Source organism: Pipistrellus kuhlii, unplaced genomic scaffold, assembly GCF_014108245.1.
Source record: "Pipistrellus kuhlii isolate mPipKuh1 unplaced genomic scaffold, mPipKuh1.p scaffold_m20_p_11, whole genome shotgun sequence".
In the NCBI taxonomy this organism is placed as follows: Eukaryota; Metazoa; Chordata; class Mammalia; order Chiroptera; family Vespertilionidae; genus Pipistrellus; species Pipistrellus kuhlii.
The window spans coordinates 13,181,653-13,207,304 of NW_023425416.1; the positions used below are offsets into that span (position 1 = coordinate 13,181,653).

At 38.0% G+C, this 25,652-nt stretch overlaps 1 protein-coding gene across 6 annotated transcripts in view; it reads left to right on the top strand.

Annotated features, from left to right (window-relative positions):
- Positions 1-25,652, top strand: part of ERC2 (ELKS/RAB6-interacting/CAST family member 2) — an 876,217-nt gene that overhangs the window by 271,395 nt on the left and 579,170 nt on the right. For all 6 annotated transcript variants that reach the window (XR_006741074.1, XR_006741075.1, XR_006741076.1 and 3 more), the window contains exons 5-6: positions 6,164-6,319; positions 18,494-18,661. Coding sequence is in view for 1 of the 6 variants with exons in the window: in XM_045579041.1 (XP_045434997.1) it covers positions 6,164-6,319; positions 18,494-18,661 (324 nt within the window). In the remaining 5 variants the exon portion in view is untranslated. The remainder of the gene's footprint in view (positions 1-6,163; positions 6,320-18,493; positions 18,662-25,652) is intronic.

Below are 25,652 nucleotides of genomic sequence, written 5' to 3' on the forward strand. Positions count from 1 at the left end.
TAGAGGAGTAACACTGGGAAAAAGAAATAATTGGCAGCAGAACTTCCAGCGTCATCAGTCCTTCAGAGCTGATGTGCATTGGGAATGCCCGACAGGCATTTCCAAGGCAGTGGCCCCTGGGAGCCCCTTTTCACAGAGTGTTTGGATCCCATGGAGCCTGCTCTGTGTTGTATTTCACTTTCCTCATTTCTAAGGAAGGCCCACAGTTCTCTGCCTCAAGAGCTTGCTTATTTGTGAAACATAATTAAGATGAGTATTTGAAAATCACTACATAAAATGTAATCTAAAAATATCAGTTACAAATAATATTTGAAGATGTTCAGATGAAGAAATCTTTGGTACTTGGGAGTAAAATGTTGCTCTATCTTTTAAAATGCTGCTTTACAGGATGTTACAGCCTATTAGTATGTCTTTATTTATTTATTTTTCTCTCTCTATTCTAGATCAGTGCAGGGGTTATTGAATACTGAAAGCCTGGTGCACTAATTCATGCAAGGGTGGGGTCCAGCTGTGGGGAGGGGCCAAGGGCCGTTGGCCTGTTGGTCCCACCCCTTGGTCAAACTCCCCATTGAACGCTCTGTAGAGGAGACAATTTGCATATTAGCTTTTTATTACATAGGATGTGCATTTGGTATCTATTCTGAAAGGCAGGATCCATCTATGTGCCACATTGAGCCATCAGGACTTGTGAAGTAGTTTCAATCTTTCATAGCCCTACTTAAATATAAATATCTTTCTAGTCATTTACCTAGTTTTAGAGATTTTAAAAAAAGAAAACATTTCTTCTCCCTGAATTCCTCAAAGTGAGTCAGTTGAGATGCTGACATTTCACTTGCTTTTATTTTTTGTCTTCCTCTGGTTCAGAATTTTGACTATCTTCTTGGGCAACATCAATACACTATCTTATATATCTATGTATGTTGAGCCGGCTCTCGAGATCTTTTTTTTTTTTTTTTTTTTTTTTTTTTTTTTTTAATCTTGATAATATTTTCCTACCTCCTTTTCTATATACTCATGATTTCAGGTGTGAGTTCTACTGCCCTTGAAATTGACTTATCATGTAAGAATATCAATATTTGTCAGAACAGAAAAAAAAAATAGACCCTTATTAAACAGACTTCTGAAAAATACACCCCTCCTCCCTCTCCTCTTCCTTCTGTTTTGGGACACCTAAGTTTAAAAGGAAAAAGAAGTTTGTAAGGAAAAGGAAAGTTGTTGGTTAATTTAAGAAAATTAGTAAAAGTTCATGTGATTCACCATTTGATGAAATTTTAGCTCAAATGTTTATAGGCCAAGAGGGTTTTCTGTGTTAAGATATTTTCTATCTTACCTCAGTCTGATCTTTCTTTAGCAGTGTGTGGTTTTTTAAAATCCAGTGGAAGCTTCTTCTAACTCATTTTGAAATTGGCAGTTGTGGTCATTGCTAACTAAAGCATCAAGTATTGACTGGAAAGCTGAAGCAGTCTTCTTCCCTTGTCTGAAACCTGAAATACTAGCAAACGTTATTCAAAAAATAAGGTATGAGATGTGAAGATGACAAAGTGAATCATAGCACACATACACACAAACATACACACTATTTCTTAATAGTCTTGCAAATTTAAGAATCTCTTTATACAGGTTTATGTGTACATGCATACATACACACAAATATACATATGAATATGGTCGGTCACATTAGACTTGGGTCTGAATTTCTAGGAGATTTTATATAGGAAAAGCAGAAATGCTGGCCCTTCCTTTCACATTTAACTTACAGTAACTCATACATATCCTACTTAGATATTTGTACATCTCATCAGTAGTCAACTTACATCTCAATAAAGGGAAGAAATCTATGTCATATTGATATTTATCATTTCTATGTTTTAAAATGAAAATAAAATAAGGCTTTCAAGGGTATATAGATGTTAATGGGTATATCTGGGGGATGTGATTGTGGACAGTTGTAATTATCAGTAGCTTTTTAAGTTTTCTATAATGACATGTCTCAATTTTATAGTCAGAAAAAACATTGAGGTTGAAAATGACTTGTTTTTTAAGAACACCCTTGTGAACTTTTACAGATTTTCTTGTAATAGCCTTTTTCTTATTGCTGCTCTTTTTATGTGTGGAGTTCTCATGTCTCAGAGCTCAAGTGAGTCACCAATGTTGGCTCCCTACCTCTGTCAGCTTGGACTAGCATAACAAAATGGCCACAGACTGGTGGCTTAAAAACAAATTTTTTAATTTTTCAATTGCAGTTGTTATATATATAAATTATATTGTACTAGAGGCCTGATGCACGAAATTTGTGCAAGAGTAGGCATTCCTTCCCTGGCTGCTGGCACTGGCTTCCCTCTGGCCTAGGCTTCATCTGGAAGGACGTCTGGTCTAATTAGCATATTAACCCCCCACCCCTTTTTAAATTATAGATTAGTTTCAGGTATACAACCCAGTGATTAGACGTTTATATAACTTACAAAGTGATAACTCTGATAAATCTAGCTTCCACCTGACACCATACATAGTTATTACAATATTATTGATTATATTTTCTATGCTGTATTTTACATCTCCATGACTATTTTGTAACTATCAATTTGTTCTTCTTAATCTTTTCACCTTTTTTTTTTCTTTCTTTTTACCATCCCCTGAACGCCCTTACATCTGGCAACTTTTCAAATGTTCTCTGTAACTATGAGTCTGTTTCTATTCTGCTTTTTTTAATTATTTTTATTTTGGTTTTTAAACTCCACAGAAAAGTAAAATTATATGGCATTTGTCTTTCTCTGTTTGACTTATTTCACTCAGCACAATATCCCCTGGTCCATCTATACTGTGGCAGATGGCAGGATTTCATTCTTTTTTTATGTCTGAGTTGTATTCCATTGTATATATGCACCATATCTTCTTTACCCATCCGTCTATTGATGGACACTTAAGTTGCTGACATATCTTGGCTATTGTAAATAATGCAGCAATGAACATATGGATGCATATGTACTGTCAATTTAGTAATGTGGGTTTCTTCAGTTAAATACCCAGAAGTGGAATTGCTTGGCCCTTCTTTATGTCTTATTATAGCCTTTATTTTAAAGTCTGTTTTGTCTGGTATAAGTATTGCTATCTCAGATGTTTTGCTGCCCCCCCCCCCTAAAATAACTTTTTCCATTCATTTGCTTTCAATGTGTGTGTGTCTTTTGATCTGAAGTCTCTTGTGCAGAGCATATGAAGGGTCTTATTTTCTTATCCATTTAGGTACCCTATGTCTTTTGATTAGAGTATTTAATTTACTTGCATTTAAAGTAATTGTATATTTTTTTAAATCCTCATCTGATAAACATACCCATTGATTTTATTTATTTTTTTTGTTACTCTTTGCCCAAGGATATTTTTTCATTGACTTTTAGTGAGAGTGGAAGGAAAAGGTAGAGAGAAACACATAGAGAGAAACATTAATGTGAGAGAGATATATCAATTGGTTGTCTCCAATATATGTCCTGACCAGGGCTGAGAATTGAGCCTGCAACCCATGTATATGCCCTTGACTGGAATCTAACCCAGAACCATTCAGTCGATGGGGAATACACTGTATCCATTGAGCCAAACTGGCTAGAGCCATGGCCATTGATTTTAGAAAGAGAGAAAGGAAGAGATAGAAGGAAAGGGAGTGAGAGAGAAACATTGATGTGAGAGAGAAAGATCTATCAGTTGCTTCCTATGCACACCCTGACCAGGGATTGAACTAACAACCATTTGGTATATGGAAGATGCTCCCACCAACTGAGTTACACTGGGCAGGGCTAAAGTAATTATTGATATATATATAGATATAGATATAGATATAGATATAGATATAGATATAGATATATAGATATATAGATATATAGATATATATATGGCCAGTTTATTATTCATATCTTTAATTTATATTTTTCTTATTCTTCTTAAAGAAGATCCTTTAATATTTCTTGTAATGCTGGTTTGATAGTGATGAATTCATTTAGCCTTTTCTTGTCGGGGAAGCTCTTTATCTGTCCTTTGATTCTAAATGATAGCTTTGCTGGATAGAGTAGTCTTGGTTATAGGTCCTTGTTTTTCATCATTTGAATATTTTGTGCCAATTCCTTCTGGCCTACAAAGTTTCTGTTGAGAAATCAGCTGACAGTCTTGTGGGAGATCCCTTGTAGGCAACCAACTGCTCTTCTATTGCTGCTTTTATGATTCTCTCTTTGTCTTTAACCTTTGCTGTTTATTTTATTTTATTTTTTTTCTGTTAATCCTCACCTGCCATGAGAGAACACTTTCTTTAAAGAAACAACAACTTTTCTTGTGTGTCTTCTTCTGAGGGCATTAATCGCACCATAAGGGCCCCATTCTAATGACCCCATCTAACCTTGACTACCTTCCAAAGGCTTCATTTCCAAATACCATCATATTATTAGTTAGGACCTTAACATATGAATTTTCTAGGCACACAAATGTCCAGTCCATAATACTCCCCTCTCTCAAACTGGAAGTATACTAGACTTCCAGAAATTGCATCTAAAATAAAACAGCCTGGCAGGCTATATGTAAAAAGAATAATGATGTCAAAGGGGATTTTCTCCATTTTCAATGAGTTTAAAGGGTATTATTTTTGTGACTTGAAATAATGCACTAAATACGGATTAAAGGAAATGGAATACTGCAGAATGTACCATTTCTTAATAGTCTTGCAAATTTAAGAATCTCTTTATCTTCTTGGTTTTCCTTCCTTCCTTCCTTCCTTCCTTCCTTCCTTCCTTCCTTCCTTCCTTCCTTCCTTCCTTCCTTCCTTCCTTCCTTTTCTTCTTTTATTTTATTTTATTATTAATAGAAGTTTCTCCAGCATTTTGAGCACCTGGATCTTGGCACATAGACAGTGGATCTCAATAAGTTATTCTTGCTGATCCTTGTTAACTATGATGACAATGTTAACAACAACAATATTTATTATATTGCCACAGGAGACATGTTTCGGGCATATAATATAGGGAAATAAAATAAAAAATGGTCACAAAGTCAGGATAGACACATTTGTTATTAAGTCCTTTTAATGAATTAGTTATGAATCGAATAGCTTATTCATCGTCTTTATTTTGGAATTTTTAACATTTATATTCCAAAAGAATTGTTAAGAAATGAATTGGTGATTTGTTTTAAATTAATATTCAGTCGTAAATGTATATAAGCTCCTGGAATCTGTACAATTAAATGGCAGGTAGATGGTGATTGTGGAAAAACTTAAGTGAAAATTTTCAACGTTTCATTTACAAGATTGACTTGAGTTTAATAATCAAGTTTGCAGGATGTCTTCTCCCCCCACCCCCCGCCCCCCATAAGAGCTTTCTCTTCTCTACTTTCTAAGGCTTCATTTCTTATGATGCTCTATCTAGAGTGTATACAGAGTTTGTCATTTCCTTTAAAAGATTCTCTATGGTTATTTTTTTTCCTCAATCTCACGTTCTCAGCTTGTTTGTTTTTGTTTTGTTTTTTACTGTAAATCAGTTGGTTAGAAATACCCTTCAAGGTAGTAATGTTTCTGCAAGGCTAGGAGCTGACAGCTTGCCAAGTAAATCATGACGTTGTGATATATTATTTCCAGTTACTATATAACTTTTAATATTTAGGTATCAGTCATACTAAGGCACATTTCAGTTATTTAATTTCACGTATGTCTGCATTTTAGATGAGAATCCTTTTTCTCATTAGTAGATTTTAATTTCCTTTTCTCTCACAGTCAAATTCCAAGCATGCCTTATAAAACCAGCCACAGAATATACACATGAGCACACAGTTTTTATGTTTACAAGTAGACTTAAGAATATATACTTAAGAATATATCTTAACTTAAAGATGTGAACGCTTTAAATGATATCTTCACTTTTATCACTATTGCTTTGGTAATTTGATTCCCAGATATTAGGCAAACGTATCTAGGTAGCTCTGTATTCTATTGCGACATGATCTTTGTTAGGAGCTTAAAAAATAACCTCATAAACGTTCCTTAGAAGTGAAAAAAAATGTTCTGAATTCACAGCTATGTCTACATCATAGTTAATCTATTATTACCAAAATTCCTATCTGAAATTCTGTTTTGATAACATTAAAACAATTATTTTCTCTCTCTCTCTCTCTTTATTTTAAATTTCACAAACAGGACACAAAAATTGCTTCATTGGAGCGAAACATAAGGGATCTTGAGGATGAGATCCAGATGTTAAAAGCCAGTGGTGTGCTGAACACTGAGGACCGTGAAGAAGAGATCAAACAAATAGAGGTTTACAAAAGTCACTCCAAGTTCATGAAAACTAAGGTATGGTCCAGAGTTACAAACTTTTATATTCTTAGTGTGACTGGAAAGTTACGGTTTACTTACATTCTTTTCCCAAATACATAATCTGCTTTATATGATATCATGGAATATATGGACAAGAAAGAAGAATGCAAAAATTTTAGTTCAGATGCATAGATCCCAAAGGAAATCAGGGAGAGCCTTTGGTAGAATTCTACCCACACAGGGGTTCAGGATTTTCTAATGAGTTTCTTTGCTGTTGCTTCGTCTTAGGAATTAAAATTACTTTTTTAATAGTCCTCTCACTTCCAAATTTTCAAAAGTATTTTAAAATGTTTCTTTCATTACCACATTTTGAGTCCATCCCTAGAAGATGATTCTCAAAAGGTGCTCTTAGAAGTCAACTTAACTGATTTGAATGAAGATCTTTAAGTTTTAGTATAGTGTTTAAGACAAAAGTTGACTTTGAGTCCCAATGCTACTATTTGTACAAATTATTCAACTTCTCCAAGCCTCAGTTTCCTCATCCTTGAAACAGGGATAAGAAAAAGAAAAATGCCTCTATCATTTCTTTTTAATGATTCTAAGAGATTATGCATTTAAATTACATAGTCCCTAGTCTGATCCCTACAAATGTCAGGCATTGTTGTTGACAGTGATCATTATTATTTTTGTTATCTGTTGCTATGGAATATTTACGTATTATAATAGTAACATGTTTCACTAGTTTATTTCATATTGCTAGTTTTAAAAAATTTGTCTTATATTTTTCAAAATTGAACTGGGCTACAAGGGGACCATGCATCTGAATATCTATTATTTTTACACACACACACACACACACACACACACACACACACATATATATATATATATATATATACACAATTATTAACCATATGAATAGTCCAAATAGATCTAATAAGACTTTGAGGTGCTTTTATCTATTGCTGTCTTTAAACCATTTTGCTTTTGAAAATAATAACTGCACCAATTACATTTTTTTCAACCACTTGCTCTTAAATACTCCTATTCTTGATCTAGATTTTACTCTTTTTTATTGTCTTTTATTGTCTTATTCTTAAATGTAGCAGATTTAAGAATAATGCATTTTTCTGTGAGAAAGCAGTGGGAATAGGGAGAAAAAGTATTTAAATGATAATTGATTTTTTAATAAGTTGTGAAATAAATGTGCTTAATTCTGCCAACTTTCCACCTGTAACTTGACAGTGAGATTATGAATAAAAATGTGGATCGAGGAGTGGAGATATGAGAAAGTTAATGTCCAGTGGGTTTGAATCTAACCCCTTCCTTTCAGGGACCACCACAAAATGCAGAATGGGTTTTCCTGCTCAGCCCTGCCTGGTGGCTTCATTTTTGCTGTCCTTCCCTCTCAGAGCATTCATTAAGCTCAGGTGCAGCGAGCACAGCTGCAGGGTGGCCTGCAGATGATGACCAGATTTCTCAGGGAATGAAGACCAGAGGCACAGATCTGAGGGAACACGTGAAGTTTGGGGGAAATGATTGTTTCAGCTAAAACCTTCCCTCCCTTCCCTGTCATTGCATGGTGGGAGACAGTGCAAGCCTCTACTATTAACAAAAACCACCATGACATTTGTGAACTTCACTAAAACTATGGACTCCTGTCCAGGTAACTAAAGCATTTCTATGGTCTTCAGCAAGTAAGTCCTCACTGTTACTGGCCCACAGTTGTCTGAGAAACTTACTTTGAAGGGTTGGTTCCCAATGGTCAGGCCAGAAGAATGATTGCAGGGAGTAATGGAGTGGGTGGGAAGAGCGCAGGCTGAGGGCCAAGGCAGCCTGGGGTGTCTCTAGCCTGTCCTTTCTGGTGGCAGCATGGCTTTGTGGAGTGGCTAGAGTCACCCAACCACACTTTTCTCTTCTATAAAATGGGGGCAACACCACCCACTGTAGAGGTTGTCCTAAAGTTTTAAATGAAATAAGGTAGTTTAAGTTCTTAGCTTTAAAAAAAAAGAAAAAAAAAAAAAAAGAAAGCTGTTGGGTTTTAATTCACTGCCTGGTATTTGTCCAGCAAAATAGTTTACTAAGGAACAACAAAGAATTGCAATTCTGGATGTGGGGTCTAATGGTAAACCACACATACATAGAGGGAAGCAAAAGAGAGTTTTGTGGACTTGGGAGGGGCAGTTGGAGGAAACTACAAGTTCAAAGCACAGTGACTTTTCAGTGCTGAGCTAGACAGCCTCCCATTGGCTGAGCTGCTCCAGAGCCAGGAGGAGTCTCTCCTTCCTCCTGCTGGAGATGCAAGGCTTGTCTCTTTTTCTCCGGGTCAGTTGGTCTACATGTGCATGACAGTTTTCTAGTCTCCTGACTCCTTTCATTTTTTTTTTAATTTATTTATTTTTAAAAATATATTTTATTGTTGTTGTTTTTTTTTATAGAGAGGAAGGGAGAGGGATAGAGAGTTAGAAACATCAATGAGAGAGAATCATCGATCAGCTGCCTCTTGCACACCCCACCCTGGGGATGCACCCGCAACCAAGGTACATGTCCTTGACCGGAATCGAACCTGGGACCTTTCAGTCCACAGGCCAACGCTCTATCCACTGAGCCAAACCGGTTTTGGCTTGACTCCATTTTAAATGAGGTTTTGTTTATTAATTTTCACAGTTTATAATTATACCCATTATTATTGAAGTATAACCAAACATCATAATAATAAATGTTGTATTTAATTTGATTATTGGAGACAAGGGATTCTAAGAAATAAAATTAAAATGAGTTCTTATAATGTTATATCCCTTACAGATGGATAAAAATTAGATTAAAAAAATACCCCTAGGAGTTATCTTTTTATATTTTCTCAATTGAAAGGATGTTTTTTATTGGTTTGAACCATAATAGTTTATTGCTCAAACTTCGTACCATTACTTCAATTACTTGTTTTTCTTACTTAAGCCTAGTAATGGCCTAACAGTTTGGTTAAGACACAGCTATTGCTGAACATTTAGTCCCGGGTGCTTGTGTCTTATGCTTTTGGGATCCTTTAGGTTGTGTGCACTGATTCCAGTGGCTAAACCATTAACATGGATTTTATGAAATTGGATAGGCATGGTCTGATAGCCTCTAAAATCAGATCATTAGCGTATTTTATGGTTCATTGTTGCCTATTTTTTTTTTAACAAAGTTTACATGACTAATATTGTTTGTCAAATCATCACAGATATGTGAGGAGTTAATTTCTGCAATAGTTGGTTACACACATTGACAGAACAGTTTAGCGCCACCATTGGGGGTCTCTTGAACTCTTTAATTTTGCAGAGTTGTATGATGGATAAAGCTGTCATTGGTGGAGTCTGAGTATTGCAGTCCCCATAGACTTGTTAAACGTTTTTAGCGCATGGCACTGAGCTAGCCACTGAGGCCCACTAAAAATAGTGCATATTCAAAGTATTTTCTGTCCATTTTTATTGACCACTTAGTAAAGAAATATACTCAAAACACTGCCCGGAATGCCCTAACTGGTTTGGCTCAGTGGATAGAGCATCAGCCTGCGAGTAAAGGGTTCCAAGTTCTGTTCTGATCAAGGGCACATGCTCAGGTTGCAGGCTCAATCCCCAGTAGGGGGTGTGCAAGAGGCAGCCAATCAATGATTTTCTCTCATCATTGATGTTTCTCTCCTTCTCCCTTCCTCTCGGAAATAAATAAAAATACAAAACAAACAAACAAACAAAACAATACTACTCTGAAGATTTGATGGGAAGGGAATTCACTTCTGGCCAGAGTAATGCAGGCAGGTTGTTTAGGTTTAGAGGTGTTAGTAATTTTTTTTGTGTGTGTGTGTCTAAATATTCAGATTGTCAAAACAGCAATGACAAATTTGGTGAAGAGTGCAGACTTAAATCAATATTAGAGAAAATCTAGAAGGATAAGTGAAAATATCATCCCACTCCCAACTTCACACAGTTAGGGAAGTTGGAAGAGCTCAAATCTATGTGAAATGACAGGTTTTCCAAAACAGGAGAGAAATTTTAAATTATAAATCCTCGAGACTCTGAAACTCACTTGGGAAATAGAAAAGTTATTGTTAAGGTCACTGGGTTTACTGAGGCAGTGATAGAGATGGAAATCACCAAAGGACTTTGGATTCCAACTTACAGAAATGCTAGATTTGAGGCTAGGAGTGTTGACTTTACAAACTTTTGTTTTAATGGTTTAAAAAGATTCAAAGAGTCATGGTAGAACATTTCAGACATCTTTATGAAATGTGGCATAAGGAAGGGACTCACACTCTGGAAACCAAGCTTAAAATTGCAGTTAAATGTTGTTCCTTCCTATTGCGGATTGTAATGAATAGGTGGAAAGCTTTGAAGGTGGCCAGAAAGCTTCTCCCTCATCAGGGGCTTTTGGACAGGCACCTCAGAATAACCTCTGTGTGCAAGACCAGGTGAGAGGTGCTGACTGACCTGAATATTTCTTTACCAGATGTCAAAGCATGTTTTATCATGCTTACTTGTAAATTTACTTTTTTGTTTTTTGTTTTTTTTGTTGTTAATCCTTACCAGAGGATATTTTTTCCCATTGATTTTTGTTTTTTATTTAAGAGAGAGTGGAAGGGAGGGAGAGAGGGCAGATAGAGAAATAGAGGAGAGAGGGAGGGAGAGAGGGAGGGAGGGAAGGAGGGAGGGAGGGAGGGAGGGAGGGAGGGAGAGAGAGAGAGAGAGAGAGAGAGAGAGAGAGAGAGAGAGAGAGAGAGATGTGAGAGAGACATCTATGTGAGAGAGACACATCTATTGGTTGCCTTCTGCATATGCCCCAACCAGGGCTGGGGATCAAACCTGCAACCCATGCACGTGCCCTTGCCCAGCATCTGACCCACAACTCTTCAGTGAGTGGGTCGAGGCTCTAAACATTGAGCAACAACACCCAGAGCGGGAGTTTTCTAGTTTTAAAAAAAAGATGACAAGATAAACTCAACCTGATTATGAAAAAAATAACCCCTGATATTGTTCACACATCCATGTTCTCCTTTGCTGATATTTTTGAAATACTCTTTCTCTGGAAATTGTTCACTGTTGATAAAACTGACTCAGCATTTTTCATTAACAGAGCAGAATCTTAAATCAGTCCCCATTTCAATCTATAATGATCTGTTCCAAATAGATAATAAAGGCAGATAATAATAATTGTTATATACAAATGTATTTTTGATATAGAAATATATTGAAGATAGTTTTTTTCAGTGAAATTTGACATAAAAACAATGTTCCAACATTGTGCTATGAAAAGGACTTTCTGTTTAATTATTAAAGTGAGTCAAGCATGTAGGCTGGAGGGAAAGAAAGTATTCTAATAGCCACGTGAAAGGGCGTGCTTGATGCCTTTCTTTCTTTTCTTTTTTTTAAAAAATATATTTTATTGATTTTGTACAGAGAGGAAGGGAGAGAGATAGAAAGCTATTAATAGAAACATCGATGAGAGAGAGAGTCATCGATCAGCTGCCTCTTGCACACCCCCTACTGGGGATATGCCCGCAACCAAGGTACATGCCCTTGACCGGAATTGAACCCGGGTCCCTTCAGTCCCCAAGCCGACGCTCTATCCATTGAGCCAAATCGGTCTTGGCTTGATGTCCTTCCTTGATGCTGAGCAGAGCCTGGATCTGGTAAGGACCCTTGAAAGCTCAGTGATTAAATTAAGCAGCAGTGAAGACCTAAATTGCTTTTGTTAATGTGATGTCATAGAAAAACTATGACGTAACATTTCTGGGAAGCTGGAAGGAGAACTGCAAAAATGTAAAAGCAAATCCCAGAAACTCAGCTGTGCGAAGGCAGAGGGAAACTGGCCATAGTCCTGGGTGGAGACTCTGGCACCTTGCAAGCCCTTTGGCATTTGCACATTATCCCTGAGAACCGAGGCTCTGGGATAGCTGCTGGCTGCACCGCTCTCCCTGTTGGAAACTTCAATTTCTACACCTTCTTCCCCCGCCCACCCTCCACCCCTGGACTCCCCCTTGTCCCAACAGGCCTCCCCAGAGAGCTTAGAGGGATCAGACTGTGAGGACAGAACTAAGGGTGTGAGAAGCATGAATTACTTTCAGGAGCACTGGTAAGCCGTTAACAATGGAAAGTAACATAAATAAGCATTTTTCTGGTAGGGAAAGAGTGATGGCAGCCCTCTTTCTGTACAAGACTTTGTTCCTCATCAATCACATTTCTCATCCACTGATCCCAGTGCTTCTGTATTCGCTACTCCCTCTGCTTTCAGAGTTCGCCTAAGACGCCAGTCTGTGGTGTTCCACCCCCTCCTTTATTTGGAATTTGTAACCTATTTTCTGATTAATCTCGGGAGGATTACCATCCTCATAACCCGAACTGCAGGATAACATGCATACCACTTGCTCCACACGAGGGCCATATCTGCGGTGACAAAGAAGCTGTTTTCCCGGGCGGAGTCCTTTTCTCAGGGTGGTGGTTGTGTCACAGACATAAGCGGTGGAAGAAGTTTCAGACGAGATGAAGTGTGCCTGAAGTCCACATGGACTCCATACAAAGCGCGGATGGAATTCCGATGGGTTTTTCTTGCCATCACTCAGACAGCCTTCCCCTTTCTCCATTGTCATGTATTGTATGTGTGATTGCATCACTTTCCATTTTTATTGAGTTTATGGCTATAAAAGAAGCCAAAAGCATATTTTTATGGAAGAATGTGTTTTTTCCTTACCCCATAACTATATTCCCTCTAGAAAAGTCTATTTCTGTTATTGTCTGCATATAGTATTTATTTAAAATTCATCTCATGGCAGTGATAGTCTGAAAGCTATTTAAAGCAACTGTGTATTTAATATTTACAGACTGAAAGAGTTTTATCGTTATCAGTCTGTTTTTATTGAATAAAGTAGGTGCATGTAGAACCTCCCATCTTCTTCCTTTCTGTTACCAAAATTCCATTTTGTCGATCAAGTTAATTTCATTCACATTTCTTTCTCAATAGCCCACTCTCACAGTGGATTTCTATTCCAATATTTGTAGAAGTTAGTACAGATTGGGTTTTTCACTATAAGCATCATCTTTGCATAAGCCTGTAGAGTTGAAAGTTTTGTTTTTAGCATTATTTTCAGATAAATAAATTTCATATGTGGAATCAACTATTGTAGATTCTGTGCTGTCAGGTCAACTGCCTGTGATTTGTAGTCAAATCCCCTGAGAAGACTGCTGATCACAACAGATTTTTTTTCTTTTGTGATTTTAGATAATACTAACCCCGATTTCCCCTCTACTTACACTTCGGTGTGTGTGTGTGTGTGTGTGTGTGTGTGTGTAAGAAAGTGAGCAAGAGAGAATTTCCTACTCTATTCCAGATAAAAATGATCAACTCACATGATTAGATTATGACAATAATAATGTAGTTCATGGGTTGCACGTACCTGAGCTGTGCCACCACCTGCTTACACATGCCAGAATATGTTGATAATCAGTCATGATTGTTTCCCAGTGAACGTTCATGCCAACTGGAACCATTCTCAAGACTACCTTTTGTCCACCCACTACCAAACCTCTCGATACAGCAAGAATGATGCAACCTATTAGCCCCTTGATCAGTCTGACTTCTCCCTGAGGATGGAATCTCCTTCCATATAAACCTTTCTAGAAAATTGTGCAGCCTGAACACTTCTGAAGATGGTCTCACTTCTTTCTAAGCATCTCACTCTGGTTCATGCTCAGCAGTTATTGTCAGTCGCTTGGTCCTTGTTTATGCCAGTTTTAGTTGCTGAAAACAAGAAAAATTGCCGGGTGAAATGTATTTTAGGACATATTTCCCCTGAGGGGGCCCACAGGGAACAAGCGGGACATCTGTAATACTTTCAACAATAAAGATAAATTTAAAACAAACAGAAAATAAAATAAAAATGCACTTGTGAACTGTCAAGTTGGAAGGAATCCCAAGGGCCCAAACTAAGCGAAAGCAGGGAGCTGGAGCGATCAGTGGAGCACTGGTTATATCTTCTTGTTAGCCTTTGCTAGACAGGTGAACTTGAGCTTTGATTTTCAGTCACAGGGACATTTAAGAGGTAGAAGCCTGGACCTGCTCAAGATGAAGAATCAAATAGGGGCTCTGCTACCACACCACCCAAGGCTGGGGTCAGCATCACCCTTCAGTGTGAGGATTAACTAGAAATAACCTCCCAATTCTACTCTCCTCTTACTCAGACTGGGGACTCCCGGGAGAAGTATATATATATTTAAAACTTTGAGCCAAGTGGAAGATGAAAAAAACATCTCTGAGAATCTGTACCCACAGCTGGCTCCTGCACACATGTGCAGTGTGAGGTGATCCAGAATCTTCAAGTAGAGGAGGTGGTTTAAATTGGGTCCTTGGTTGGTAGGGCCCCAGGTATTGACAGAGGTAACTGTTCTGGAAGGCTGCTGCTAACTTAGCTGCAAAGTATTTCTGTAGATAAAGTTAAAAAAAAAATGAAGGCACAGTATATTTTTAAATTAGAAAACCTGCAAGAAAGCAAGCCACCGTAAGTGAGTCAGTAGAAAGAACAGATAGCAGAGCCAGGTATCAGGAACTTGAACTTTTTTAGGACTTGAACTTTTAAGACAAATGCTATGACATAAATGTGATTAGTATGCTTAAATAAAAGAAGGTGTTTGAATACAAATAAAAGTCAAGAGACTATAAAAGATTCAAGAAAATCTAGCCCTGTCAGTGTGGCTCAATGGTTGAACCTCGACTTTTGAACCAAGAGGTCATGGTTTGATTTCCAGTTAGGCTACATGCCTGAGCTGTGGGCTCAGTCCCCAGTGGGGGGAGGTATTCAGAAGGCAGTAATCAATGATTCTCTCTCATTGAAGTTTCTATCTCTCTCTCTACTTCTCCCTTTCCCTCTGAAATCAATAAAATATGTATTTAAAGATAAATTAAAATACCAAGCAAATTTAAAGAGAACTTCTAGAAATGGGAAATAAAAATACAAATTTCAAAGCTTAATGAATCAATACAAAATTGTCACAGAGGAGGGTCACAAAATAAGAGAGACTTTAATAAACTAGAAAATAGAGCAGAATAAATTACATAAAAATGCAATACATGAAAGATAAATTAAGATACATAAAGAAGGTCAATAAAAGTATAATCAGAATCCCAGAAGGAAAGATGTAGCAGGTCACTACTCATATTTGAAGAAATAAAACCTGACACTTTTCCAAAACCGATGACAGGTACCAATCCACAATTAGGAGGCTCAAAGTACTACCCCAAAAAGGATAAATCAGAACAAACCTATTTATTTGTATCAAAAAAAAAGCCATGAAAGGCAAAGAAACAGTTTTAGAAAGCAGAATATTTGTCCAAAAGAGATATATGAATGGCTAATAAGTATGTGAAAATATGCTTAGTGTCATTAGTTAGAGAAGTGCAAGTGAAAACCATAATGAGATACCACTTTCTACCCGTCATAATGACTATAATGAAAAAGACAGACAATAACAAATTCTGGTGAGAGTATGTGAAAGTTAGAGCTCGCATATATTGCTGGTGGGAATGTGAAATGCTACAGTCAATTTGGCAAATGATTTAGGATTTTCTCAAAATGCTAAACATACCGTTGCCTCATGGCCTAGCAATTCTACACCTATGTATATACCCAAGAGAAATGAAAACATGTCCACACAGGCTGGTGCATGAATATTCATAGTAGCATTATTCATAATAGCCAAAATATAGATGCAATAAGAGTGCCCCTCAACTGGTGAGTTGATAGACAAAATGTGCTGTATTCATGCTCGGGAATATTACTCAGCAATAGAAGGATGAATCTTGAAACACTGTGCTACGTGAAAGAAGCCAGACACAAAGTACATGTATTGTGTGATTCCATTTATACAAAATTCCCAGAATAGGCCAATCTATAGGGACAAAAAGTAGATTATTGTTTGCCTGCAGCTGGGGGTCGAGGGTGGGAAATGGAAGACAGCTAATGGTTTTAAGCTTTCATTTTGAAATGAGGAAAGGTTTTATTTTGAGATGGTTCACGTGTAGAACCAAGATGATGATGTGAAAATACTAAAAACCACCAATAGTACACTTTAGTGAGGTGGATTTTATGGTATGTAAATTACATTTCAATAAAGCTATCAAAATTACAGCTAATGAAAGATTTCATAACCTTTAAAGGAATGAATTTGTAGACATTAAGACAAAGAAACCATTTTTTAGAGCTAAACATTGGTAGAACTATAAGGAAGAACTTATTATTTCACCATTGAGTAGGTCTTTTTAACCCACCTTTAAGTGATTAACAGATGAGGCAGATTCCAAGATCGAAATATGGAAGATTGAAACTACTCATCCATCTCCCTTCCTTCCTCTCTCTCTCTCAAATCAGTAAACATACCCTTAGGTGAGGATTAAAAAACAAAACAAAACTCTTTCCAAAGTTGTAATAAAATGCAACTTTCTGAAACCTAAGAGCGCCTATAAAAAGCTAAAACAAACATGAACGAACATTCATGGTGAAACATTGAAATTCTTCCCTTTATGATCAGGAACAAGACAAAAGGAATGATCATTTCCACCAGCTTCTCTGCCTGTTTTTGCCCGCTGTGTGTTTGGTATGGCTTCCTCGGAGCACAGCGGCTGTAGGATAGCTGACTTCTAGCATGGTGGCTGGCTGCCAGCAGGAGGAGACCGAAGCTGCCATTCCTTCTGCAGGCAGAAATGTAGGACACTGGTGACATAAGATTGGCAAAGCTGTGGAGTGATGAGCACACCGTGCCTGTGACCATGAATATCAATGTAACTGCTTTGGAAAACATTTGTTTGTCTAGTGAAGTTGAAGGTGTGTATACGATGTGGTCCAGCAATGAACTGTTAGATTATTTTTACTATACCAGTATGTACCAGGTGATATGTAGAAGAATGTTCAGAACAATACTTTAAAAAATATATTTTTATTGATTTCAGAGAGGAAGGGAGAGGGGGAGAGAGAAACATCAATGATGAGAGAGAATCACTGATCGGCTGCCTCTTGCAGTTCCCCCGCTGGGATTCGAGCCTGAAAACTGGGCAGTTCCCCAGACCTAGAATGAAACTGTGGTCTCTTGGTTCATAGGTCGACACTCAACCACTGAGCCACATTGGCCAGGCCCGAATAGCACTTTAATAGGAAACAAACAAACAAACAAACAACACCTGGAAACAAATCCAAATATCTATCAGCAGCAGAATGGACAAATAAACTGCGGTAAAGATTTACACTGGAATACTGTTCTTCAGTGAAAACAAACAAATTGCTTGTACAGTACACGATTAAATCTCCAGGACATAAGATTGAGTAGAAAAAAGCCTAACACATAAAAAAAAAAAAATCCCACAAAACATACACTGCAAACAAAGTTAAAAACCTAAATACTAAATGATATATCATTTACAGATGGGAAAAAAAAATCATGGTAAACCGAAAAGACAAGCAAGAAAACTATCAGCATAAAACTTAGAGTGGGAATTATTTCTGAAGGGGGAAAGAAGGAGATTGAAATGGATTGGATCCCAGATATAATAATATAAAAGATCTAATAATCTTTTTTGGTGAATTGAATGATGGATATTACTTGTGTTATTTTCTCTTATACTTTGTATATATTTTATTTCTTTTGTATTTTCTCAGTATTTAAAATAAGCAAAAGTACTTATTTTTTGGGATGGGGTGGGGTGAGAATTCTCTTTTGTCAAAAAATGCCTTTGATTGATTGTTTCCACCATGAATTGTAGAGAAGTCCAGGTTATGTCTTAGGTTAAGTACCTTTATTAGCTCCCTGTTTACCCTTCTGAGAGTCTTGGTGAGTTATCTTTGATTTCATAGATGAACAGTAGGTTTGGCCAGGAAGCCTTCTTTCCACTGTGAACCTTAGTTATCAGTGGGGTGGAAGGTGGAAGACTCTCTGCTGACTTTACCTTTCCGGCTTTCTACACTCGCCGCCACATTTGCAGAGCCTCTCCAGAACCCAAGACCGTGTGACTTCCAGGACCATCTTTTTCATCAAACCTGCATTGTTGGAATAATGATCACCGACTATGAAAAAGAAAAAGAAATAATTCATTGAAAGAACACACACACACGAAAAGGACTATAAGAGGAACTAGTAGTTTTCAAATAGAGGGTATTATCTGTGGCTTCTAATTTCTTGCAATTTTGTTGTTTTACAGATTGATCAGCTGAAGCAGGAACTTTCAAAGAAGGAATCAGAACTTCTTGCCTTACAAACAAAGCTTGAAACCCTTAGCAATCAAAATTCAGATTGCAAGCAACACATTGAAGTGCTTAAAGAGTCGCTTACTGCCAAAGAACAGCGGGCTGCCATTCTTCAAACCGAGGTAAGGCACTGGCTCAGGATTCTGGGCAGCAGATGCTGAGTTGATAGAAAATGTTCTACCTGAACAGCTTTCTTTAGAAGGTTCCTTATCCAAACCCTTGGGGCAAGGGGTGTTTTGGATGTCGGATATTTGGGTGGGTTTTGGAAAGATAAGACCTACTGCATGTATCGTAGACTGTGTATCACTCCCAGTGAGGTTGCTGAGAGTGCTATACAAACACATGGATATTTCTGCAGAAAAAGAAATTTTCACCCTACATGGATAAACAAACCCTCTGTCAGTTTACTTCAGGTTGTGCCAGTAAAGGGAGTTTGCTTCATACTTGGATTTTTTTTCTTTCATTTTTTCAGAGCTTTTCAGATTTGGGAATCACAGATAAAATAAAAGATTGGATCTGGAATGATTTTTATTTTATCAGAAATCATTTTTAAAAAGTCAGAATGTCATTTACTTTCCTTTTTGTGTATTTATATAGTTCATCCTCCTGGCACCTATGATTCCAAAGGTTTCTTACTTTCTAGAGAGTCCCCTTAATTTTTAATATTCTTTTACCCGTTGAAGAAAGTTGGTATTATACAAATTTCCTAAAGGAACAGTGGGTTTGTTATTTCTTTTTCACACCTAGAGAAAACAAACAAACATGTTACTATTCTATTTCCTTGCTTCTCCCCATTGGAATATATTCTGGCGATGGCTAAGGAATACAGGACACAAGCAACTTATTATGTAAATAAAACAGTTGGCAGAAAATAAATTATTTGTGTATAGGTGTGAAGGATGTGGTGAGTACCGATTTCCGTGTAGAGGCAACGTATGATGTGATCACTTTGGGAGAAGGCAGCCTAACGGAGATGCGTGTTCCCTCTTGTGCTCAGTTGCCCATGTCTTTGAATGTAGACGTCTTTGGGTCTGTGGGGAGATTTGGACTTGCCTTAGGCGTTCGTGGGCCATTTAGTAGGTCTGTGCCCGCAGTGGAGGTGCAGGCCACTGTTCAGAGGAGACAGGAAACAGGTTCCGGATTGGATAAGTTCTGGCATGAACCCAGTTTAGCCCCTATGCTCTTCACATTGGCTAAATTGCTTTTGTTTGATTGATTCACACCAAACAGTTATTTTAGCTTCAATGATGTAGTTATTCCACACTTAAGAAATACAATTTTCAGTTGTATGTGGTTTCATTCTGAATGTGGAAGCATGGATATTTTCTTTTTTTAAGGAAACATTTTAAACTATGCACATTGATTGGAAGGTGGCTTAAATCTGCTTTGAAGAGGAGCAGTGAGAAGCATCTACCACTATGCTATCAAATACTGGAGCCACTAGCCACCTTATGTCTATTAAAATTTAAATGATTAAAAATTAGTAACATTTAAAATGCAGTTCCTGGGTAAAGGGGCCAAATGCATGGTTGACAGAAGATGATTTGACTTTTGGTGGTGGCTACAAAATGCTATATATACACAGATCATGTATCATAGAAACCTATATATTCTTGAAACCTATATGATCCTATTAAACGAATATCACCTCATCTTACCTAATAATAGACAAACATGTAAATTGACTGGACCACCACTATGCACACAGCCAATCAGGAGTGAGTATGCAAATTAAACCAACAAAGATGGCAGGTTAATTTGCATATGCAGGTGTGGAACAGCAGGAAGGGGCAGAACACCTGACATGAGGGGTAGGAGGGTGGCAGAGGGAGCTACAGGAGCCGTGATCCGCCCAGAGCAAGAATTTGCAGGCTTTCGGGCAGCCGGGAGCGGGGACTTGCAGGCTCCCGGGTGACCAGGAGTGAAAGCAGGGGAAGAAAGGCTTATTCTTGCACGAATATCATGCAACAGGCCTCTAGTAAATTTAATAAAAACTAAAAAAATATTAAATTCTGTAAAATTTAAAATGTAGTTCCTTAATTACATTAGCCACATTTCAAGTATTTAATGGTCAGCTATGGCTAATGAGTGCTGTATTGGCTAGCACAGTGCTAGAATGCTACTTGTATCTAGCAAATGTTTAGAATAAGAGCTGAAAACTATGGCTTGTGGACAAATCCCACCCTCAGCCTATTTTTGGAAGTAATGTTTTGCTAGGACACAGCCATACTCATTTACTAGTATCTATGTGTTGTGCTTGGCTATAACCGCAGAATTGAGTAGCTGCAGACATTGTATAGTCCGCGAAGCTAAAAATATTTACTTTTTGGCCCTTTACAGAAGAAATTTGGCAATTCTTGGCTTTGTGATTTTGTGGGAAAAGAGCCGAGTGGGGATTGGAAAGCCTGATTTGACCTCTCTCTAACAGTCTTAATCTGAATGGGGCCAGATAATTTGTGACCCTCGTCATTCTTCACACTCGTTATTCATAAATCAACTGATCGTATCCACAGTTGTCTGAAGTTGGCAATAACACCAGCATCCATACTAATATATATAAAAGCTTAACAATGGTTACAACAGGTTCATCCATCGCTATGACGCACACTGACCAGCTGGGGACAGATGCTCAGTGCCCCCTGGTGGTCAGAGCACTCCCACAGCAGACTTCCTTAGGCCAGCCAACCTCCCATGGTCCCTCTCCCTGTCCGGCCAGCCCTGATCTGCCCTGATTGGCCCTGATTACCAGCCAGGTGGAAGGACTCCGGACTCGTGCATGAATTCCTGCACCCGGCCTCTAGTTACTAATAAAGGTAGTGTGATTGTGTTGTCATATGTTGGGTAGGAGGAGAATTGAGAAGCAAGGCAGTCTGTTGAGGAATTGCCGAAATAGACAGTCCGCTACTTGTGATTTCTCTCCAAGAGGGAGGAATGAGAAAAGTCAGCCCCGAAAGGCTTACTTCCTTTCTCCTGCTCCCTTGCACTGAGGAGAGCTGTATCCCCAGCCCATATCCCTTTTCTTATCCTCCCCTGGGTGTTTTCCCTCTGGAATGAATGTAGTCACGTTAGACCTATGTATATTTCATGAAAAAGACAGTGGTGACATTATGCGGATAGCTTCCATCCCACGCTCAATAATTAAAACGACCCAATAAAAAAAGACGGTCCTTTGAAGTAGAAAAATTATTCACCATGTGCAGAGAAAGTGAGGTGATTTTCTCGTCTTCTGCTTTGAAGTTCAGAGTGTGTGATTAACGATTTTATCAGCTGGAGACATCAGAGGAATTTTCTTTTTTTTCCTTTTTCCTTCTTTTAAGATCTCTGTAAATAAAAATGGAGACAGTTACCCAGTGATGTCCATCTCTTAGGGGAAGCAGTTTCACTTAAAATTTGCTCTAATTGTTGGGTCACAGGCAAAGGATTTCTTGGTAACGGTGAAATATATTAAAGCGATTTCCTCACCTCTAAAGAGTCCCCTACCTTAGCGGATGAGTATTCAGTAGATATGTTATGTCTCATTCTGCCCGAATGACAGATCAGGGCTCATCCTCGCAGGAGGTTACATGTGATAGCTCCTTCCAGTTTGATTCCTGAGTCACTCCTTAAGAGCTTTTGTCAAAACAGGAGAGGGTTCTTTCTAGAATTAGAAGAAACTTTCTGGTTTCTCTGGAAAATTTGTGCTCCCAAATGATTTTAGCTACTCTTTTAGGATATGGTGTACATAACAGATGCCACTGGTTTAACAGTTCCTCTCTGCCAGGAAGATTGTTACCGTCAGAGAATGTTCGCTTGGGAGGCGTCAGGACGAAGAGCGGGACAAGGGGTGGGAGGCAAGTTGTCTGGGTTTGAGGCTGTGTGGCTTGGCTCCTGGGTTGGTTGTTTTAACTTGCATAAATGCCCAGATGCTCTGCCATGTGAGCAATAAATCAATGGAGTAATAATTATGCACACAGAGGGATACACCACATAGCTCTTAACATAACATTTTATTTTTTAAAATAGCTTCAAAGGACCCCATAGCCAAGTTTCTTATTTTGCTACTTTCCTGGATGCTTTTTTATATACCAACTTTATCCACATCCTCCAACATTAATTACATGGCAATAGAGATGATAAATTAGTTTTCTTGAGCACCTAGGTTTTTCTTGATTTCAACACATAAAATTACCTGCCTGGTAGTGTGGCTCAGTGGTTGAGTGTTGACCTATGAACAAAGTGCTCTCTGATTTGATTCCCGGCAAGAGTACAAATTGCTGGCTTGATTTCCAATAGGGGGAGTGCAGAAGGCAGCTGTTCTATGTTTCTGTCTCATCAATGTTTCTTATCTCTGGATCTCTCTCCTTCTCCCACTCTCTCAAATCATTAAAAATATTTAAAAATAATTCTAACATATCCAGAAATTTAGAAGAGAGGCCTAGATATTATTCTATGGTCTGAATTAAAATGTTGTGTGAAGAACACAGCGTTTAGAAGTGGGAGGTATGTGGACACACTTTAGCCTTCCCATTGGATAACTGTGATGTGGATAAGACTTGAACTTCTCTGAGCCTCCTTGTCTTGACCTCTAAAATGGCAGTCTTTGTGTCAGCCTGATGCATCTGTGTGAAAAGTGCTTTAACTCTGGTAAAAGGTTTTAGCTATAAATTGTGTTGATTATCATTATCGCTGTTATTATTTTTATTGTATCTCACTGGTGTTTGGGGAATGTTCCAGCTCACTTCTCTTTCATCATCCATTCTGTGTGTTCCGCCTTTGTGGGTCATTTTTGAGATTTTGGTGTCCACAGATACGGAACTCAGACTTTTATATTTCAACGGAGTCGGTTTTTCATGAAGTTGCTATAAAAGTGCCATCTGAAGTAAAATGTCGTGTGAAGAACACAGCATTTAGAAGTGGGAGGTGTGTGACATACTTCAGCCTTCCCATTGGATAGCTGTGACGTGGATGAGACTTGTACCTTGAATTAAGGTTCATATTGCTATGAAAGTCTGAGTTCCGAATCTGTGGACACCAAAATGTCCAAGGAGACCCACAAAGGCAGAATTTAGAGGTTTGTTAGGGCTTTCCGGAAACTTTTCACCAGCCCAGCATGTTTTGTAACAGCCAGATGTGACAACTCCTTTGCATGTTTTCTGGGAGATGTATTATATGTCAGTGGTTCGGTGCTTGCTTTAAAAAAATATATATATATTTTATTGATTTTTTACAGAGAGGAAGTGAGATAGAGAGCTAGAAACATCAATGAGAGAGAAAAATCGATCAGCTGTCTCCTACACATCCCCCCCACCCCCCCCTGGGGATGTGCCTGCAACCAAGGTACATGCCCTTGACTGGAATCGAACCCGGGACCTTTCAGTCCGCAGGCCGACTCTCTATCCACTGAGCCAAACCAGTTTTGGCACGATGCTTGCTTTTATACTCACTGCTGTTCCAAATAGGTTAGGGAAGAGATCTACTTGAGACCCCATTAATGGAGACAGAATATAAGGGCTTTGTGTTCTTGAAGACAATGTACAACACATGCAGGTTAGTGGTAGCTTCATAACAAGGGCCCACAGTATTTTTGTTTTTTGTTTTTTAAATGAAATCCATATAGAAAGAAGAGACTCTCATGCAATTTATAGGCTTATTCCCGAGGAACATTCACTTCAGCACATATACACTCATTTTCATGCAATAATGAATATAATTTCAGGCAGCCTATAGATGCCCTGAAGCATTTCTGAGAATTTCACATGAAAGATTCCTGCCCTATAGATTTCATGCAACACATAGATTCTGAATGACTACTGTGTATGAACTATGGTTTCAGCTCTCATCCAGCCAACATTCTATTGGTTATATGGATGCATGATAGATAACTTATTTATAGTACCATAAACGCTCAGGAATTTCTGGTTATTAATCATTTCACAGGATTTCTTATATACTCCCTTCATTGGGTTGTTTAAAATTGGGTAAATAAAAAAAGGAGAGGAAATAAAATGAGATAAATGTTTAGCTCCTTTGAACACTAAAGTAGGCAAGCTGTATGAGATATTCATTCATATCGCTCATACTGGAAGGGTCATATTGGTAAGGTGGTTACTCTGGTACTCTTTCTGTGTTTTGATGAGATCCGATATATTTTGAGTCCACACTCAAGCAACTTGGCTCTTGTTGAGAGAGGGGATGCTGTTTATGGGGTTACAGACACTGTTGGCTGGATTCTTTCAGATGTTACCTCATCTACTCAGAAATGCTTCCATAGGCTGTACTTCAGAAAGACCCTTCTCTCATCTTGTCTAAATGAGGGAGGTATCACTTGACAATATTTTATTGAGCATTGGATAAGGTTGGACCCATAATCTCAGGAGCTATTGGTCTTAGACTTCTAACTTTAATTGTATTGCCCAAATGTCCACCAAGTGTCTTGTGGTTGCCATTCTGAGTTCCGGGAACTGTGGCTAAGTGTGTCCAATGCAATACTTTCTTTTACCCTTGACTTTCAATTGTGAAGTCGGTATTGTTGACCTGCTTTTTGTTTTGTTTTTGTTTTTGTTTTTGTGTGTGTGTGTGTGTTTTAAGGTGAGAAAATAGAGGTTCAGAGAGGATGTGTAACTTGCTCAAGGTTTCAGAATAATGAGGGACAGGGCCTCAGCTCTCAAATCCTGAGCTCTTAACCCTACATCTAGTGCCTTCCATGAGTCCCTGTGTGTCAAGGGACTGATATACATGATCACATTTAATGTTCATGGCAAAGTAAGTTTTAAATATGTCTTGATAGGTGAGTTCATTGGGATTGCAAGAATGCTTAGTAAACTGGTTATGAAGAGAGATAAGAATGAATATCTCAGTGGTTTAACTCCTTAGAGCAACATATGGCCATAATAACAATAACACTGTGGCCAAAATATTGAAGGATATTGGCCAAACTCAAGAGATGGTGACATTTTCCATGAAGTCTAGAATCCTAGTGCTTTAAGAATTCATTGTGTAATATTTAATTTTTATTTCTTTAAAGATGTTACGATTATGTACATTTACATATAGTCACACATACATGCGCACTTTGTAAAAAAAAAAAGTAAAAGGATAGAAAACAGTATCTTACTGTGTTTTTTCTTTATGTTG